At 33.1% G+C, this 14,212-nt stretch overlaps 2 protein-coding genes across 5 annotated transcripts in view; one reads left to right on the forward strand and one right to left on the reverse strand.

The window, feature by feature from the left end:
* Nucleotides 1–5,588: 5,588 nt before the first annotated feature.
* LOC119610571 lies at nt 5,589–8,424 on the reverse strand. The gene has a single exon (XM_037965849.1). It carries the CDS (start codon nt 8,008–8,010, stop codon nt 6,958–6,960), a length of 1,053 nt encoding a protein of 350 aa, XP_037821777.1. The 5' UTR covers nt 8,011–8,424; the 3' UTR covers nt 5,589–6,957.
* A 2,932-nt stretch (nt 8,425–11,356) lies between these two features.
* LOC119610567 (E3 ubiquitin-protein ligase Ufd4) overlaps nt 11,357–14,212 on the forward strand; it is a 30,091-nt gene continuing 27,235 nt past the window's right edge. For all 4 annotated transcript variants that reach the window (XM_037965839.1, XM_037965840.1, XM_037965841.1 and 1 more), the window contains exon 1: nt 11,357–11,763. The gene's annotated coding sequence lies outside the window, so the exon portion shown is untranslated. The remainder of the gene's footprint in view (nt 11,764–14,212) is intronic.

Genomic DNA, 14,212 nt, shown 5'->3' on the forward strand with positions numbered 1-14,212 from the left:
CAAGTCAAGAGCCACTAGGACCGTCATTTCACAGGGCCTCTGCTGATTTAAGCCTTGTGAGATCTGAGTGGCAATGACGGTTAATGCTGTGGTGGTGCTGTGCATTTTGCGGTCGGAAATGGGGATGTTTGCAAACTTAATCTCGACCCTGTAATCCTTCTTCGTCGGGTTGGAGAGAGATCGAACTGTAGACCAGAACTAACTAACACCCGAAATCAAGTTGCAGTTCTTCAAGTGATCTAGCCATCTTTTCCCTCGAATGTCATTTTTTTCATGGAGGGAAAATTTAGATCACTGAAGATGCATTCGGTGAATTCTCTGAAGTCGTGCAAGTCTGCTTTCTTTTGGCTTACGTATTGACGGCGTTCAGAGACGATAAAATCGTTAGGTCGATCCATACAAACGATTAGGGGTAAGTGCTCTGATCCCAGAGAAACTACGGCTCTCCATGTTGCTTAGTTGATCAGACCAGCACTCGCTATGATGTCGGGCGAGCTAGCGCAGGTACCGATAATACATAGGGGGCATCATCATTCAGGGTCTAGTCAATCTGTTCCGCTAGCAACGCACCTCTCTGGTCTTCCAATAAACAGGAGTGCCAGAGCTGATGGTGGGCGTTGAAGTCCTCTAGGACAAGACGCGTTCGCCGTTTAACAAAGACCTGATATCGGGACGGTAGCCTGCTGGACAGCTGACTACTAGCGGAATACAGACATTATAGAGCTCTAAGTCGGTTTCTCCCGATCTAACTGCAATACCTTGAACTTCAAGATATTGGTCTCTGGAGTTAGAATCGAGAGAAAAAACTCTATACTGTACGGTATTATGAATGATGAAAGCAATGCCTCCACTGTTACTTCTGGTGCGGTCTTTTTGGAGAATGTTGTATCCGTTACAACTTTGCAGACTGGAATTGTTCGTTGTGTTATGAATGATGAAAGCAATGCCTCCACCGTTACTTCTGGTGCGGTCTTTTTGGAGAACGTTGTCGTAGAAGTTCAGCTGTCGATGTCAATCAAAAGGACTTCTGCTGGTATTCTGTCTTCACCATTTATTTATCTCACTTAAGGCCCAAATAGACTACACAAGCGGCTTACCAAACATACTTTTTTCATTCGCACACACATTACACAAACATTGCTCGTACAAACTCCGATTTTTTCACGTTTTTGTAGACTTTCAAAGATACAGATGTCAATTTTTCTTAGAAATGTAAATTTTTTGAAAAATTTGTTATTATTGAATATAAACCATAAAAATGGTTTGACAAAAATTCAATATGTTTGTGTAAAAATCAAAATTTTTTAATTTTTGTACAAACAAACAGCAAGCATTTGTACAAACAGAAAACACCCTCATACACTACACAACAGGCTTGCACAAACGTAAAATATTGGTATGTTTGTCAAGCCGCTTGTGTAGTCTATTTGGGCCTTTATACTGTGAGGGTTGCTTAATATTATTTAGGCATTATCTACAGAGCCTCATCGTTAGCTTCAGTAGTTACATCTGAGGCAATGTTACAAATTTCTTCGAAATTGTTTTGTGCGTCATTGTTCGTTAGCAGTGTAGCACTGCGATCAAGAACTGGTTGGCTGCTTTTACAATTTCGATTAGTGAGACATTTTATAGGTTGGTGTAATTTCCCTCATATTGTTGTGGCAAGTCGCTTCTTCTGTTGTCATTGAAAGCCTTTATTTTGTCTCTTTTTGAAGCTTCCTTTACTGCTGTCTTCGGGTATAGTTGTTCTTTAACTCAACGGTTACCAAATGGGGGTCCGCGGACCTCTAGTGGTCCGTTGTAAAATCCTAGGGGGTCCGCGAAGACGAACGAAAAAAACCATGATTAAACAATATTCTGCTTTTATATGTATGTACAAATATCTCCTATTTTTGTGCAATAATCCCAAATTTTTTGTTGACTTTTTGAATTTTATTTTTTCGGTTGTTTATCAGGAAGAAGCTAGGCCCTACAAATTTATTGTATAACTTTTATAAAGTAAAGTATTGCGTGATTTGTAATTTTTATTTCCTGTATATGTACTGAAATAATGGTTTTTATTTCAGACAAATAATACTCTGCCTTACAATTAAATTAGGGATACTGGTATTCCGGAGTATGAAGTTCAATTCAAAGACAAGCTTATTACAGATTTAAGTTTATCAAATTGTAAGCAAAAGTGTTCTCGTTTGAAAGGACTAAAATTATATATTTCCAAAACAGAGGTGACTCTTTATGCATCTCTTTATAAATATTCCAATCCGACGTGATACACAGATTTTAACTTGATTTTGTCGACCAATACATCCCAGCAAAAAATAATTGATGTCATACTTTACAAACGACATCTTAATCACATCTAAAAATGCGATTGCATACTTTTCGCTTTTATAAACCAAACATATACTTACAAATTAAAAAACAGTTAAAAATGAGAAAAGAGTTGTAGAAAAGTCACTACAAACAACATATTCGAAGTACTTCAAATTTTGATGAAAAACCAATGAAATTTACATAAGCGTTTCATTGAAAGAATGTGGTTTCTTTTTGACATACAAATATCGGATTTTTAGAGCTTCTAAAGACAAGATTAGATGTAGTTCAAAGTTGTCAAAAATGAACAACATCCCTCCAATGACACGCTAATGTAAAATTCATAGGTTTTTCACCTGAATTTGAATCACTTCGGGTTACTAGTTGTGATGAAAATTCTACATCTTTTTCCACACTTTTTTTGCTGGGATATTATTAAATTAACATCAGAAAATCCATAGCGTTTCGCGTAAATATGTAGCCAAAAACCATGAAGTAAAATAATTCGTTGGTATTTTAAAATTAAAACTTAAGTTCCAAATTCACAGTACTTTAACAAAGAGTTCAAATCATATATTATGCGGATAACGCATTCCGCAACAACATAGAAGAAGTCCAACTTTCTTATATTATTTTCCCGAAAACTTAGCTCACTTACTCAGTTCACCCTTTGCAATCGCAACAAATTTTTGAAACGTGACTCCTTAAGCACATGTGACAATATTTGATAAAGAAACCTTTTCGCTACCTTAAAGAAAAATGAACATAAAAGATCTCACGATCATAAAATTAAACATCATGTTAACATATCAACAAAGAAGTCATTCTATCTTCAAAACATGCAATTGAAAACCTATCTGAAATATGACATCTCTACATTTATTAGACCTAGGGATTAATGAACTAGGTCAATTTTCGGATGGACAATTATTTAGAACAATAAGATATCAAAATATGTATGGGGGTCCGCGAAATTAAATAAGTTCTTCAAGGGGTCCGCGAAGTAAAAATCGGTGGGAACCGCTGCTTTAACTGAAGCTTAAGTTGTCTGATATCCAATCTTTTCTTTGTGTCGCACTTATTGTTTCCTCCGCAACTTATTTATATATTCATCGTTCCATGATTGATGTTGATTGTAACGGTTCGCAGATTGCCACTGTAACTGAGTTCTTAGTATCGTTATTCTGTATTTTTTATAAAAACTCATATTAATATTATTCGTTTTCCTTATTGAATGAAGTAGCACCCTATCAGCGTGCACCGATTTGGCCATAACAAACTTATCATGCCACCTACGGTTAGCCACCAAAATACCGACACAATCAACACTTCCATTCTTTGAATTAATCACCTTCAACAACAATACACCATTTGCAAAACTTGTTTGGAATAAGTGCACTTTGAAAGTGCTAGATTTCTACATAATTCCATATTTCAAAACTGTTTTAAATAGGCTGTCAAATGTCACCACCAAGATTTTTGGGTGCTTTAAGGACAGAATTTGAACTCCATAAACCACAACGCCAAGATATTTACTTCTTTCGTCCAGGTGGTAAAGAGTGTTGCTGTTGATAGTTGCAGATTACGCGCAGTGAATAATTGAGAACGCATTGTTCACCAATATTGGAATAGTACAGTCGTCCACATATGATATCCCATCCACTACTAGTAGAGGTGCTGGTTGTTTATGGGGTTTGGAGCATTTATATTTAAACTCTACGAATGACTGATCACCACTTAGATAATTCACGATCTATCTCTTCGTGTTGTTCAGAATATCCTCGAGGAGTGTGCCTTGGCTGCTTTCGACAGGTCAAGCGCCAAGCCGTGTGAGATTCGAGTGGTTATGGCGGTTAATGCTATGGTGGGAGGAGAAGAGGAAGGAGAAGTCGCGACTTGTTCGTCAAGGTGTTTTAATGCTTGTTCGGGGATGTAGAAACGTAGTCCTCTCTGAGTGCTGAATGATTGCCTTTCATCCTTCTTAATCGGCTTGGAGAAAGATCGAACTGCAGACTGCTACAAACACCTGAACTTAAGTTGCTGTTCTTTAATTGTTCTAGCCATCACTTTCGCTTTTCCTCATTAACAACCTGCGAATTTCCGGGCTCAGCTGACGTGTCTTGGACCATTGGGAAGTGCGGCTATACTACAGATATTTAACCAAAAGATATAAAGCGAGTAACTGACTATGAGATCATTGAAGATGTGTCCGTGTGATGGCATCGTCATTCAATGTGCAGACAGTGGACTAGTCAATATGTTCCATCAGCAAAGCACCTCTCTTCAGGTCTTTGAACACTTCAACACATTGGCCTTTGGAGTTAGAATCGCAAGAAGGAGCTCTATACTGTACTGTGTTCTGAATGATGAAGGCAATACCCTCACTGTTACTTTTATTGTGATCTTTGAAGATACCGTTGAATCCGTTGCAACTTTGCAGAATGCAGTTTTGCCTTCTGAACCGCACTCTCGTTGATGACTAAGACCGGAGCAGTTCCTGAGCATCTTAATTGGGTCGTATGTCTATGTGCATAACCACGGTCGGGGATTTAATTCAATTCCGAGACGGACCAAAAAGATGCAGAGCAGCAATGCCGGAACTCGTGTCCTGTCCTGCGACTCCATTGGTGAAACCAGTGCCACGCAAAAGAGAAATTATTTCTGCTGTCTGACGATGAGCTTGCTGTCAGACAGGTAAGAGATATATTCCACTGTAGAGGCCGGTGAAAATCAAAGGGAGCACTTAGTAGAAGACCGTGCAAAGGTTATTCCTAGCCGCGGACGCACAATATATTAACAATGCGGTCTAAACGAAGGAGAAGAAGGCTAGGAATGGGCTGCTAAGGTCTCTTAACTTTCTGTACAAGTTGGCAAAAGCATCTCAAAATTCTCGTCAAAGGGTAGGCTCATCGCCAAATTTGGAAGAATTTACGACTCTGAAGAAAACAGTGGATGCTGCCGGCGACCCAGTTAACATTCAAAAGAATGACGAGTAGACTGCAACATCAACCTGCCGTTTGCGTAAAGGCGAAGCAGGTATCTAATAAAGTCCTAATTTCAAGACTGTAATCCCAACAACTTGCTACTTGCGAAATATAGAACTCGTAATTTCGATTTCTCCCGATCTAACTAATACTCCTTGAAGTTCAAAATATTAGCTTCTTGATCTATATCCTTTACAATTAAGCAGATTAAAAGATTTTGAGCATGAAAATTTTGTGTTTAATTAAATTTTAACATCTTTCTTACTCATTTTATAATAAAACTGTTGTATATTTTTTGTATTTTTTTAACACATTTATTTTATTAAACAATAAAATCCATTCATCCTAAAAAACATCAATTTGTTACACAGCATTTTCAATATAAATTTGTAATTCATTTTCAATATAAATAATTCAAACTCAATGCTTTAAGATTCTTATGGACTGATACGTGTAAAAAGTGATTATTACAACTAAAAAAATAATGATTAATAATAGTAAATATCAGTTAATAATATTAATAAAAAAATATTTATAGAAATTAATAATAAGAATAGTATAGAATAAGATAAATGAGAGAAGTGCATTAAAACATTTATGTATATGTGTATTGTAGATGTGCATGTTTGATGTACATAAAACATATTAATGTATTCTGTAGAATTTTCAAAATGAAAATATACGCAAAATAATGAAACTTTACCAAGTTCATAAAAAGGTAAGTAAATATACATAGAAAATGAAAAAATATGCATTTATATGCTGTAGGTATTTTGCAAGCATTTTTCAATTTTATACATAAAATATGCATGTATTTTAAAGTTATTCATATTTTTTTTGGAATGAATGAGGATTTAAATAAGGCGTATACTATCAAAATCTTGAACACTTGGTTCTTTTAAAATTATTAAAGGAAATCGTTTATATTTAATTAAGAAAAATTTATTTTATAAAATACGCTTTAATAAATCATAAGATTTTTTAAATAAATTTTTATACTAAAATCGAAATATTAATAAAGATTTTCTCCTAACATTTAGAGGTGTTCCTAGGAATATAGTCCAAAAATAACCGATTCACGATATACTCAAGTAAACATATGTAGAACAAGTGCAAAAGGAGAATGCAAAAATGTTCTATTATGAATTTTATTAAATTAAGACATTTTGTCAATAAAACAGATCAGAAAAGATTACTTTGATCTGAGTTTTATACATTTTGTTGTCCAATGTAATCCATCTTAAAATCGTAAATAGCATGTTTTAATAATTATTGTTCTTAATATAAATGATTACCTTTCCTTTGGATTAAAAAATCTAGTTGGATGCTTCTAAAATGTTAGACAGTCCCTGGACTGTTACATGATATCTCCAAAGTGGCTAATGAGTTGTTAGATTTTGAAATTATTCCAATATGAATTTAAATGATTCTTATCTTTCTTTTGTTTATGTTTATTTACACATTATTTATGGAGAATTCTTGGTATGATTATGTTTGTTTCTTATTTGCTTGAAATTGGGGTTTTCACATGCAATTGAGAAAAAATAAAGAATATTTTTAATAGATAATACGTTAAATTGATAAATGTTAATCTTTTGCTGCCACAAAAAGACACAAAATCAAAAATATATAACACACACACATACATTTTGCTATTTTCTTATATATACATCATCTCAGCCATTGAGGACATCTTTTTAGGGATGTGCACAAAGGTATCAAAATAACTGGCCAATTCATCAATTGTCACATCATCACAGGCGGCGGCAGCAGCGGAATTTCCAGCCTGTTGGGAACAGGTAGTGCTGCAACGAGCATGATTGCTAGCATGCTCTGGTGATAAACTGTTAATATTACGTTGCTGTTGTAAACTTGTGCTGCTAATACTAGAACCCAGTACGGGAGGCTGTAACAATGGCATGGCATAGGGATCATTATGATTTGCATTCACAGCTGTTGTCTCTGGCGATGGCGATGATAGTGTAGCCGCATTGAGTATTGGTCGTCTATTGTTGCGCAATTTATTACTTTGTATTTTGGGTGTCTGTATAGTGGTGAAATTCTTAGAAGTTCGATTGCTCAAACTTATTTGATTGAGCCTACCGCTGAAGTCCACATCTTCTGACAATAGATTGCGACACTCATCAATTAAATCACGAAAATCGGACATACCTTTGGTAGCTAAAGTACCATCGTTGCCAGCCGCTGTTTGGTTTGGATTAGCGGAGGCCAAGAGTTTTCTTCGTACATTTCCATGAGGATGCAAACAAGTTTGTAGTGCTTTTAAAACTGGTTCCCGCAGTAAAACTTTACGATTTCCCGGACCACCTGCCGACGAAGAGGTGGATTTTTTCAGAGTTTGTTTGAGTACACCATTTGGTGGTGTTCGTATATAGTCGGCCGTATCTGAAGCAGTATTTGTTGCAGTATGTTTCAATTCATCCAATACACTTTCCGAAGCACGACGAAAGCGACATCGTCGACAGTTGAGATTGGATGTTCTAGTGATGTTTGTAGATGGCGATGCCTGCGCGTTTGTTGAGGCAATTGCAGTTTGTTCGACTTTACTATCAGTTCCAATATCTTTAAGATCATTCTCGAAAAAAGGATTTAGCTGAACTGGCAAATTTCTGTCCAACAATTTAACTTGTGGCAAGATGGGTGTAATCTCCAGTTTATCTAGCTTTTCGGGCAACTCATCCTCGGTAGCCATGGCAGATTTGGCAAATTATTGAAAACTTATTTTAAAATGTTTACTCAATGTTTTGTTCTTGTTTTTGTGTGTTATTTCTTCAGATTCTTCTGATCTTGTTAATGATTTTTGTGTTTCAATTTAGTTGGCGTCCTTGAAATATGTGAACAGGAAAGATTCTAGTAGCTGTAGAATTTTTTCACAAACTATTTTATGCTCTTTATGCGTTTTTCTATTTTTTACTTCTTCAATCTTTATGATTTATAAAATTTATTGAGATTTCGTTTTGTTTGACCAAAAATGTGTACTTTTGAAAAAGAAACTATTAAAAAACATACAATTAATACTTTTTTTAGTTTTTGTATTCCTCCAATGATTATTTTTTTCTGTTTTTCTTAGTTTTTTTATTTTCAATCAGAGCACTGCGCCGACAAATATAAAAGGCGGCGGCGACTGACACTAAATATGTCGGCGTCGGCTTAAAATCGACTGTAAGCCGGCTAAGTTTTCAACTACGTTTAGTTTTTAAATTTTCAACGATTTTTAATAAGAACGGAATCCGAGAAATCAGATGGTGGGATTTTGGAAGCAAATATATTGTTTATAACAACAAAACAGAGCAAGCACAAAACTTGTGTGAGAAATTATGCAGGGATGGATACAAAATTCTTAAAAATTAAAATCAAATCCTTTCTCCAAGTTTTACGAGGATCGGCCTATATTTGACCCTATCCTCCATATAAAACATCTTGCAGAAAATCAGTTTTTAAAAAATTTTGCATTAAGAAAATTATCAATAACGTAAAAAGAACGATATTTTATTTATTTACTTATTTATTTATTTAATTTGGTCAAAATAATATTACATAGTGCTGTCTGTTCTGTAAACCGAATCCGAGTAAATTTCTCGTTTAAAAACAAATTCGCATAATTTTTCTCGTTTTAAAACCGATTACTCAAATCTAGTGGAAAGTAAATCGAATGTAATTTTATTCTAATAAATTAAATAATTATTTTTCTGCATTTTTTAATACAATTGTAACTAAATATAAATGCTATGGACATTTTAAACTATTTTTCATATAAAAGCTATGTTCCTTTATTTGTCATGTTTGCAGGTTTTTACCAGAAATTGTAAAAAAGAACAAAATTGAGAAATAATAATAGTTTTATCTTTGCCAGAACTTGTCGGTTTTAGACAGAAAATTTTTTCCTGTCAAATAGAAAAAAAATTGTCAAATAAATTATTTGTTTAAAAAGTACATTGAAAACAAAAAATGTTTGAAATTTTTTATTTGTTGAAAGAGAAATTTAGTTTTTTTCTGTTCCCGTACTTTTTACAAGTACGAAGAGAAAATTCATTAATTCTCTTTAGCCAGAAAAGTTCTGGAATAAAGCTAACATATGCAGAGTATGAAAACAAACGAAACATTTCGCAAACGTTTCCACTATGTACAAAACTTTTCAAAATTTTTAAATCGTTTTGTACATGAGCAAAACTAAAACAAATACTTTTTAAGTGAGAAAGAGCGAAAACAAAACAATTGGCTTTTCGCTCATCTACTAGCTTCTGTTTGCCTTTAGACCTTTTGAAGTTTCCTTAATGTCCACACATAGAAACCTTTGTTTCAAAAACTACGTATTAATTGCATTGATTTGTACAATCGTACATTTGAGAACAAAACAAATGCAGAAACGTATTTTATGAAAGAATCATAAAGTGTGTGTATGGATTTCATTTAACTGCCGGTCCACACTAGGAAACTTTTTTTGGGAAACTTTTGATTTTGCGTGAGAGAGAAAGAATATCATTCATCTCTCTCGCGGTACGGAGTTTCACGTACTCGAAAACTTGTTTCGTTTCATTATTCTTCTCATTCGTACAACAACAAATCAATGCAATTAATACGTAGTTTCTGAAACAAAAGTTTTCATGTGTGGACATTAAGGAAACTTCAAAAGAGAATTAAGAAAAAGTTTCTTAACAAAAGTTTCCTAGTGTGGACCAGGTCTAATTTGTACGATTTTTATTTAGTTTTTGTTTTTTACATTTTCGTTTGTTATTTCCTTCGTCGTGTAGTATTGTTGTGTGACAGTTACAGGGTTGTATAAGAAATTTAGTACATTGTTAAACTACTGAGCAACAGATGTCGCTTGTTTATTAAGTGATATCGTATTTTTTACAGCGAAGAAGCAAAGGGACATCTAGTGGAATTTAATTAAAAAGTGCCTTTTTTGACGCAAAGAGGGCGCATTTTTAAAAGTTTATTAAAGAAAACAAAATTCTTTCGAATTAATTTTGCGTTTGACTTCAATGTAGAATATTTCTATAAAGAGAAGGAAACTTTTGCAAATTTGTATCAGAATAATAAGCTTAAATCATACAAATAGTTAAAATCTCAGAAAAGTCATTTTTAACATATTTTTTATTTAATTTAAAATTAATGAAAATCATGTCCGATTTTGAGTTTGAGTCACTAAAGGTAATTTTTAAAAATTTCGAACAAAAATGCAATTTCAAATATACGTTCCTTGCATTAAGTTCTCCAAAATTCTCAAATTCGTTACGTTTTATCGAAGACCAAATTTTTGAAGAATGAAGTTTAATATCGCATATTTTCTAAATTACTTTTTTATTATTCTTGGTTTTAAATTAATGGTTGTTTCTAGTTTGGCAATTCTTAAAAAATTACACCGTAATACAATTTTACATTTTTTATTGTTTGTTTGTTTTCGAAAACATTCTTTTCATATATTCGAAATCTGCCTGTCGCCATCTAGAGGAGTGGAGCAAAACTACTATTTGACACTTATGAAAAATTGTATTTCTACTACTAAATTTTACAACATGCCTGAGTAAAGAGTGTTGCTAAAATGTCGGTTTTACGCTAGATTTGGAGATATTGTGTAGATAATGCAGCAATATTTAAAAAGTGCCAAGTGTTTAATTAGCGGGTTTCATAGTTTAATATATTGAAGTTTTCAATTTAATTTTTTATTGAGTCTTAATTAATAATCATAGAAAGTAGGTGAAGATTGGTCATTTGTGATTTAAACACAAGCTCTGTTTAGTTGTTATAATTTTGGAGAAAATAACTCATTTTATAAATCTACCAATGATGTTATTTTTTCTACAAAAACACAGGTAATACAGTCTAGAAATACAATTTTAAATAGCAGATATTTTTAAATGCGGAATTAAAAGTCAGCTAAACTTAAATTGATTTGTGTACATACAATTTTTTATGTATATTTTTATTTCAAGATTTGTTGTAAATAGTTTTTTATTATAAACGTTTTTCAAACAAAGAAAATTTTAGCGGTTTTTAACTCGAATAATTTCTAGCGTTTTTTATACTCAGTCTGGTTCAATGTGGCATTAAAGTTTTGGCAACACTGTCAGTGAATAAAGAATTTTTTTGTGTGAAAATTTTCCAATTCGAAAAAATTTTGTGAAATCGTGCTTTGTAAAAAAAAGTATTTAAAAAAACGTGTGTTATATATGCGAATTCCAGAAAAATCAATAATCATTGTTAAATAAAAATTAAATACGCAATTAAATTGCAACGTAGGAAAAAAGATTTTCTCTAAAAAGCTCCCAAATCAATGGTCTGATAAAAGTCCACATAAGGAAAAGTAAAATAAAAAAAAAAAACGAAAAAAAAGAAACCCTATTATACATTTTCTTTCTGCGTTCAATTTGTAACACATATAAAAAATTCGAAAGAAATCGAAAAATTAACAAAGAAAATGTTAGGAAAACAATAAAAATTGGTGAGTAATTTTATAGGTGACAAATTGTTCAGAAAATAAGTTAAATATTTTAAATGTTAATAAAAATTTGAGCTAGATAAATATGAGACCTTAATTATTTCTTTTTTTTTTTCACTGCTGCCACAGTGATACACCCCTGTGCCCCTTTGCTATGTGGCAGAAAAAATAATAAGTCTCAGTTATTTTTTTCACTTTTAGGGAGTATTAAGAGACTTGATCCCTTAAAAGCAAATGCATTTCTTGTAAACACTTTACTGTTTTGTTTTATCGATAATTGTATATTTAATTTAAATAAACACGCCAAATTGTTTTGTAATTTTTCATACAGAATAATATTTCGTGCTTAATAAAATGTACTTAATGAAGTTAAATTAGAAACTTATTTTCTCCTGTTATTGGTTTTTCAACTAGACTATAGCAACTTGAACCTTTGTTGAAATGTTTGTATATCTAGATTTATTTAACTTTCCACCCATGCAACGTAACAACATGCAGAGATATGTATGTACATAAATACGTACATATGTACATACAATATATTCGATGTATATACTTAACATGCACTAAGATGACATCGAGAAAATACAAATACATAAAAGTTGTTTGCTAGTTTTTTTAAAATTTAAATAAATCCTGCGATGATGATTACTTTTAGACTTTGGATACGGTTAATGTACTTATAAATCCTATGGATGCGAAGTAAACACTACCCAAAGTACATATATTTTTAACCATAGACACTACTCAAATTTGATCTTCATCGTCTGTACTCTATATTAAGTCGGCTGTATGATGCATAACCCCTTTTTCGATTGCTTTACTAAGTACATAAGTAGCATAATCCGACTCATAGGGTACGTTACAATAAATTTCAGCGTCTGTTCCCAGATATTAATGGTGGCTGGAGTCTGAGTACAAAGTGGTAGTAAAACCTTTAAGGTTATTAAAATCTCCAAGGATAGTATGAGTATCAGGCGAAAACACAGTTCTAAGTGCATCCGAATTTAATGTGACGACGACTAAACTGATGAAAAACTCGGCTTGGTAGTCGCACTGTTAACGGTGTCTCTAGACTGACTACTAAGTTCTCCTGTAGTACATTCCTGGTCCTTAAGGATTAAACCATTACGAAACCGACGAGGAGTTGTTCATTATTAGCAGAACATGGAAAATCCTATTCGGGTTTCGGAGGACAGATTGACTAACAGCAAACGCCCTGTTCGTTATATTAAGTCTTTGAGTTGTAGACATTTGGCCGCCTTTACTTAACAGTGATAAACGCATGAAGCACAATCATGACTATGATATACAGATTTATAATTATGAAATACTACTGCTGGGGAGATCTGACAGGTCGTATCCGATTAAGAAAAACAGCAAAGATCTAGAGAACCTGGTGCTTGAAGATAAGTGATGAAAATCAACCTGCCGACATCATGCAGGTTTACCGTTTTAGGAAGATCCTGGGATGCCAATTGTCGGACTCGTACCTAGTATGAATGATTAACATGTTAAATTGATAGTGCATATCCCAATTTAAACTTATATTTAATTTCTAATAAAACTTTTTGCTTAAAGATACGACGACAGTATTTAAGACATTTATATAACAAATATAAAGATGTCTTTGCTCTGTTATACTGTCTCAACGATGGTCAAAAATGGGGGTTCAATTCTAAGGAAACGATATTTCAAACAGCGCAGTTTGATACTTTAGAAAAGTATAATTTGGTCTCTATTTAAAAAAATTATTGGCTTCGAGTTTCCTCGCTAATAAAAACTTCAATGAAATATATGTGTTGGCGAAATCATATTTAGATTTAAGGCAGCTTAATCCTTTATTTAAACTTATAAATTGGTCTCTTTTTTTTAAAAAAATATTGGATTCGAGTTTCTTTGCTAATAATAACTTCACTGAAATATATATTTAAAATAACAAGAAAATTTTTCCGATGCTACTTTAAGACTATAGGAATTTTCAATAGATAGTCGGTGATGTCTGTGGACACTCTGATCGTTATTGTAACTTCTTCGAAAGCCCAAGTATTCTATAAACTAGACTTTGAAATTTTTTATTTTTATTAAAAAGTTAGAGTGAATAAATCCATACAATTCCTGTACTTATGCATTTATTCGGCCTAATATGTTTGTCTAGAGAGCACTACAATTGTACAATATTCACCTCAACTTGTCACACAATTTGAAGCCACAATCGTGACATCCTCAGGAATGTAGGGTCTTAGGAATCAGTAAAAAAATTGCATTTTAAAATATATTTCGGTACATAATAGATTTTATTATTGTGGCACGAGGTCGCGCGGAAATTGGATAAATTGTGCCTTATCAGAAGGATTGTAATTTTTTGGACATACGACGACAATTCTTACTGGTAATATAATACTGTTCTAACCAACTGGCTCTTAATTGTGTCGGCGTATTTGCTTTTAGG

The sequence above is a fragment of the Lucilia sericata genome, unplaced genomic scaffold, assembly GCF_015586225.1.
Source record: "Lucilia sericata isolate MDLA Ls3-8-SP2 unplaced genomic scaffold, ASM1558622v1 Contig001232F_arrow, whole genome shotgun sequence".
NCBI lineage: Eukaryota > Metazoa > Arthropoda > Insecta > Diptera > Calliphoridae > Lucilia > Lucilia sericata.